We start from the raw sequence: 7,293 nt of genomic DNA, 5'->3' as shown, positions 1-7,293 counted from the left end.
CGGTTTCGCAGCTCGTTGGTGGTGCCACAGCTTTGGTAGAAAGATGCCAGCTTGTCTACACTTTCTGTTCTGTCCAGCAGTGTTTTTTAATAATTTTAATTTTAATAATTTAATAATTTTTACACAATTTTCTGCAGCGCTACGACGTCGAAGTTGCGGGAATGTAATTCATCGTAGATTATCCTGTCGCAACCTGCGAAGCCTAGCTACTTGCAGTTTTATTCGTCGCCTAGGTCGTTGCCGATTGTATCGAGTCGTATAATCTTCTATGTCGTTCGTAATGGTTGTTTTTATTTATAGGCAGCTTATTGAGCCTGCGCAAACCTCCTGTCTCGTCGGAGGGCCGTCGTGTCGAGTCGTGGTTTGTTTAGCGTCCCACATAACACTACACAGTTAAAAATTCAGAAAATTACACGCTATGTAAATGTTTGAACCCATACTCTTGTGTTCAATTGATTTTAATTTTACATTCATCTTTTTCTTGTATGCAATATTGAATACAAGCTACATAGTAACGACTACCTGAAATTTTAAAAAGTGATGAAGTGGTGACGGTTTAGCTAAACCCCGACCATTTGCACCCCCGCACCACCGCATCAATATATCCATACAAAGGGACGGTCAAAACTATCAAATCATTATTTCACAGATTGTGTTCTTGTATTGATCTTAATCACACAAACATTTTATTCCATCTATATGGGATCCAGATAGGATAATCTAGAAACATAAAACGCGTTAAAATTAGTTTTGGCCAAATTTCGTCTTTTTCTGATCATTGTGCCTCGGAGAGGAGCAAACCCCACCTTGCCTGTCAGCATACGACCATAGTTCCCACCGGGGTTGGTTATCCGATCTTTCCTAAGGATGCTCGTATCCTGGCCGGCCGTCACCACGGCAGGTAGGGATAGAAGTTGCTGGGGGACCGCGAGATGGGGTCTATTTTATTCCTTTAGGTACGCGAAGTACCAATGCAATATTAATGGTAGGCATTACCCAGAATTTGTTTAACATAGTGGAAGTCAATGGAAGAATTATAAAATCTTATAATTGTGATTACGCCTGCGTTTTATTTGTAAAACAGATCGAACCTACGTATGGTCTCCTAAAAGTGATAATTCACACCTTTCTCTTATACTTTTTCGCCTTTCTCGTACAACAAAACTGATGGCCTTTGATTTCAATCCAACGAACGTTTTATGGGAGGCCCGGAAAACCAGCAAAATTTGATTTAATCTTCAAATGTTTGTGTATATGTTTGCGCTTGTGTGTGAACAACTGATTAAAAACAAAACGATAAACTAGTTCTCATTTTATATTTTTTCTTTAGCACACCAAATAGTTTTCGACTATGTATGAAAGCTCAATAAATCTCCTTTGAATTATTTTTGAATACTATTGGGCATTTCACTCAAAAGTTGTAAAGGGGGCACTTAACCACAAAGGTCTTGGCTACTTACAATAAAGACTGTATCATTGCATGAATGGGATATCAATGCTTTTATAAAGCACTGAAAGGATAATCACATCTAGGTGAATTATTTTTTGTTCAACTCGCTAAAAAGTAGTGCTCTACAGTCTTTGACGATATGTAGTGATATTGGCGAGATAGCGGGAAGCGTTTGCGTTAAAATGGGCAGTCCTGCAGTTAATGTAATATTGCAATATTGCAGTTAATGTAAAAATCATCGGACATATCAGCACAAAGAACCGCCAAACCCTAACTATGCCACCGTTCGCGCGTTACAGCTCCCCATCACTAGCAGCGTGCTGATTGGAGGATAACTACTATCAACATCATGTGCACTATACCGAGCAATAGCATCTCTGAAAGCGTGCACCGAGTTCTCTCCCATTCATTCGTCGGTTGGGAGTCATCGTGACTAGACGCGACATTTACCCGTTGCCGTGAGTCACCTCGACTCGAACGCGAAATACCTTGCAGTCCAGCCATAGTAAGACAAACAACAATATCGGCGAGCGGTATTTCCACGCGATCTGTTTGTTATAGCAGTGAGAGTCCGCGTTGCACTTTACACAGCGTCTACATTCTACAATCGAAAGTGGTTTCCCACTCTGAGCCGTTGACGAAGTGTAGCATGAAATAAATCAGTGCCGCGTAGTGTACCACTAATCTTAGGCGGAGATCCGTTTATCTGTGGATAGAACATATTGCACAGACAGACACACATAGCAATCATACGCTCACTAATGCCATCTGTTTCCATCACATATTGTTAAAAAAAACAGTGATTTTGTGATAGTGCATTTGATCAACAAGCGTTCTTATGTGCTATGCCTGTCTGTCTGTGCGTACGGCGTGACCCCAGCATCCACTACTTCAGGATATTTGCGCGCATCCGCCGTGTGTTCATGCATAATTCATAGTGCTGGAAAGTAGCCCATCTTTGAAAAATAATTTCAATTTTAACAGTTCATTGAGCGCAAAACAACAAACCATCCCCTTATGTAAGGTTATAAGACGGTGCGAAGTAGTCCATCATACCCACTCACAGTACTCACACGCACAAGCACCATGTGGAGTCAAAGATTGGCGACGACGTCGGGTGTCTTGAAGTTGCCGCTGCTACTGGCGATAGTGGTGACCTTCACACAGTGGCCAATTCAACAGGTGAGATAGATAGATAGTCGATCGGGGGCATATACAGACAGGTGTATCCATGTCCAGATATTGGGCATCAACAAAATTGATTTGCAGTTTACATATGCTGTCTGCAACTACGTATGGTTAACGTTATATGGATCGTCATAAGGGGATGGAGAATTGGTTTTAATTCTTAGTGCGGAAGTGTTCTCGATCGAGTCATGCTATAAAGTTTCAGTCGTCAGTAAATTTAATTACCAACGAAATAATAATAACAGTCTGGTGCATGAGTGTGGAAAATATTTGATTCGAGAATAACATACTATACATAAAAAAAGATTTCCAAAAAAATGATGACAGGGTGAGTAAAACGGACAGGAGTCCCGTTTAAGCTAAATCGTTACAAATTTGCCACTCCATCAAGTGGATCTTATTGCTTGTTTCAAATTATGAGTGTAACATGTTTTACTACATTCAAATAATACATGTTTTAATACATTCTGTTTATTAAAGATTTAATGTAAACTATGGCTGAAATGCCATGGTGATGTAATTGTTAATGTGCTATCAGGTATCAGAACGTCGGCTCAGAACGTCCCCTCAATTTGGGAGATTTGTGCCATCGCCTTCACTGGCCTTTCTCATCATTTACCTGACGGAAAAGGAAGTGAAAAGGGGAAAGGAAGAGGAAGTGAAGTTGGAAAGGGAATGGAACCATTTATAGGAAAGCCAATTATGACTCACATGCATTCAGCTAGGGACTAAAGAGAGGTGTCACAACAGAGGACGTAACAATGGACGAACGTCAAAGACGAAACACAGTGTGCACTATGAAAAACGCATAATGATAATCCATATAGGTGACAATCACAAAGTACATTGTAAAAATCGCATAATGCGAATCCATATAGGTGGCAATTTGTTGAAAACTAAGTAAAACACATATTCATAAACCCATTCTTATTGAACCTCACGTTAAGATTGAACAAGAGTAGCCGAACCCGAACGTCAAGAACGAAACACAGAGTACACTGTGAAAAACGCATAATGCGAATCCATATAGGTAACATACACAAAGTACATTGTAAAAAAAAAACGCATAATGCAAATCCATATAGGAGACAATTTGTTGAAAACTAAGTAAAACACATATTCATAACCCCACTCTTATTTAACCTCACGTTGAGATTGAACAAGAGTAACCGAAGCAGAACGTCAATGACGAGACACAGAGTACACTGTGAAAAACACATAATGCGAATCCATAAAGGTAACATACACAAAGTACATTGTAAAAAAAATGCATAATGCGAATCCATATAGGTGACAATTTGTTGAAAAAAAAAACATTTTCATAACCCCACCCTTATTCAACCTCAAGTTGAGATTAAACAAGAGTAGCTGAAGTCGAACGTCAAAGACGAAACACAGAGTACACTGTGAAAAGCGCATAATGCGAATCCATATAGGTGACAAACACAAAGTACATTGTAAAAAAAAAATGCAAAATGCGAATCCATATAGGTGGAAGTTTGTTGAAAAACTAAGTAAAACACATATTCATAACCCCACAATCACGATGAGATTGAACAAGAGTAGCCAAAGCCGAACGTCAAAGACGAGACACAGAGTACACTGTGAAAAACGCATTATGCGAATCCATATAGGTGACAATTTGTTGAAAACTAAGTAAAACACATATTCATAACCCCACTCTTATTTAACCTCACGTTGAGATTGAACAAGAGTAGCCGAAGCCAAACGTCAAGGACGAGACACAGAGTACACTGTGAAAAAACGCATAATGCGAATCCATGTAGGTAACATACACAAAGCACATTGTAAAAAACGCATAATGCGAATCCATATAGTGACAATTTGTTGAAAACTAATTAAAACACATATTCATAACCCTACTCTTATTTAACCTCACGATGAGGTTGAATAAGAGTAGCCGATTATCTCGGAGAAGTAAAAAGTCAACTACGCCATAGCTCCGGTTAGCGCAGCGAGGGCTAAAATACTGTGAAGGGGGCCCTAGTGCTTCACAGGCTCCGTTTGCGGTTAGGTTCTTATTAGACCCCCCTAACCATTCATTCGTAGGCACGGTAAGCATAAAGCCGCATCACACCGAAAATTAGGGGTCACCTGTATGGTGGACTTTTACCACTGGAACAGGCAATCCGTAATGTTATTCTTAGCCAGATAACCAGCTGCCGACACTGTGTGGCGTTGGACAGGCCTATAAACATGAACAAGTCTAATATACTGTTCTTCAGTCACATGACAGATCGTAGCAGCCATCGCATGCAAGAGACACATTCGCGGCCAGTCAATTCTTCCTTCATCACGAGGTCAGTCGCGAGTGTAAGCAATGTAAACATGATGGGTGATTCGTATGTGCGATGTTGAATTGCACATTTGGCGATCCTGCCAGGAGCGTGTGCTGGCGTTGCTTGTGGAATCACCCATCATGTTGTGTAAAAATGTGTGCTTAGCAGTTTTGAACGAACTTCACGGGAAGCCGAAAAGAGGTGGAGCGGCGAAGCTTTTTTTGCATAGGTAAGGAGTAATGGTTTCGTTATATTTGTGTGGATGCCGCTCGCGGGCTGGGAGCCGCGGACTCGAGAGATTCTAATTTTCAAAATGTTTTGCTACAGACCCGCAACTCTACTCTCAGTGCACAAATTGCGATTTTTTCACGTGGAATTGTCATTGTGTTGTTTTTTAATTAGTTACAACTATTTCTTCGATTTGCCGCATTGCAGCGCCGTATGTAAAATTAATTCATACCGTTCACTTATTGAGTTTTGTTGGTAGTTAGCTATAAGATATTTTATGGGACGTATGGCGGCAGCCCGATTATTTACATTTAAGGTTTTGTTTTGATATGATTCTGCTTGAATATTCCGGTAGACCCGAACACAAAATGATGTTTGTAACGTTTTACTTTTTATTAATGTTTTCTTCAGCATTTTATGCCTAGAATGTAATGACATGAATAATCTAGCAGCAAACAGGCAAAGGCAAGACTGACATTTCTAACAGAAAACAAAGAAATGCTTTGTGAACAATGATAATGATAAAAACCTCAATAGTATGAGTTTATTTTCACGTGTACTCTCTCAACTGCGCTCAGAATGCACACATCTATGCGAGGAATACTTTTTTACAGCTTATTATGGAGATTTTCTGACAATGATTTTTGATGTTTTGATTTTATCCACCGACCCTGCCTTTGGGTGCTGTTCTTGGACATTTGAAAAACATCGGATGTTTGGGACGTTTATGTGCTGGCATTTTATGGTTCATACTCTTTGATTGGTATGTAAAACAGAGTAACTTTCGTAAGGCTTTCTTTAGATTAGTTAAATAGAGTAGTAGACTTGGTAGTAGAAGAGTAGGATTTGTTTGTTGATGGATTATTCCAAGTGTGCGATGGGTGAAATATGATTAACTTCGGAGCAAGGCGATATATGAACCGGTTTTAGTAAAGCTTTTTAAATTAAAGTATGATTATCAATACACACACAATAAAATTATTGATAAAATTTAAAGTACCGTTAAAAAAGTATAGGAATGATTTTCAGTAAGACGAATGAAAATTTGAAATTTACTTATGAGAAAGAGTCGTTCCATAAATTACTATTTACAAGTTCCATTTTCAAAACTATGTGTTATGTTCAATGTTGTTGTTTTCAGAATTTTCTTCTTGATTGCAATAGTTGAATTTACCGAAAATATGCAATCGCAATGCTTCTTGTATCTGAGTGTAGTGAAATCGAATGATACTGTGACATAAAATATCTGCAATGCCGCGTGGATTAGATGTATTGTGCTTAGAAAGCAATATTTCGATTAGGTGAATTTTGTTAGTGGCCTGTGTTGCCAAACATTCGTAAAAGTACTTTTTGAATGTTGTTGATCTTTCTGTTGAAAAATTTAAGGATGTTAGTTCAGCGAGGAGTTCAATAAAGAGATTTTTATTGTTTTAGTTAAGCGTGAAAAGATACCCGCGTTCAAGTGTTTTTTCCTCTGCGTTGGTGGGACGCCCGCAAGAAAAATGGTGTTATTGTGGATTGGAATGATCACAATTCAGCGTGGTGGGACGCCCGCATTCAGTAGATTCTTCCTCTGCGTTGGTGGGACGCCCGCAAGAAGAATGGTGTTATTGTGGATCGGAATGATCACAATTTAGCGTGGTGGGACGCCCGCATTCAGTAAATTCTTCCTCTGCGTTGGTGGGACGCCCGCAAGAAGAATGGTGTTATTGTGGATCGGAATTACAATTCAGCGTGGTGGGACGCCCGCATTCAGTAGATTCTTCCTCTGCGTTGGTGGGACGCCCGCAAGAAGAATTGTGTTATTGTGGATCGGAATGATCACAATTTAGCGTGGTGGGACGCCCGCATTCAGTAAATTCTTCCTCTGCGTTGGTGGGACGCCCGCAAGAAGAATGGTGTTATTGTGGATCGGAATGATCACAATTCAGCGTGGTGGGACGCCCGCATTCAGTAGATTCTTCCTCTGCGTTGGTGGGACGCCCGCAAGAAGAATGGTGTTATTGTGGATCGGAATGATCACAATTCAGCGTGGTGGGACGCCCGCATTCAGTAGATTCTTCCTCTGCGTTAGTAGGACGCCCGCAAAAAGAATAGTATTACTACAGACCGAAATGGTGAGAACTC

General features: G+C 40.0%; 1 protein-coding gene across 6 annotated transcripts in view; it reads left to right on the top strand.

Annotated features, from left to right (window-relative positions):
• The first annotated feature begins 1,827 nt into the window (after positions 1 to 1,827).
• Positions 1,828 to 7,293, top strand: part of LOC134211388 (glutaminyl-peptide cyclotransferase-like) — a 36,692-nt gene continuing 31,226 nt past the window's right edge. The window contains exons 1-2 of one of the 6 annotated variants that reach the window (XM_062688193.1): positions 1,828 to 1,955; positions 2,435 to 2,632. In XM_062688193.1, the coding sequence (XP_062544177.1) occupies positions 2,537 to 2,632 (96 nt within the window). In that variant the 5' untranslated portion in view covers positions 1,828 to 1,955; positions 2,435 to 2,536. The other 5 variants (XM_062688190.1, XM_062688192.1, XM_062688191.1 and 2 more) reach the window with 5 other exon arrangements.

The sequence above is a fragment of the Armigeres subalbatus genome, chromosome 2 (assembly GCF_024139115.2).
Source record: "Armigeres subalbatus isolate Guangzhou_Male chromosome 2, GZ_Asu_2, whole genome shotgun sequence".
Taxonomy (NCBI): Eukaryota; Metazoa; Arthropoda; class Insecta; order Diptera; family Culicidae; genus Armigeres; species Armigeres subalbatus.
Note: the sequence above shows the minus strand (reverse complement) of the source record. Positions and strands in the feature narration are given on the sequence as shown.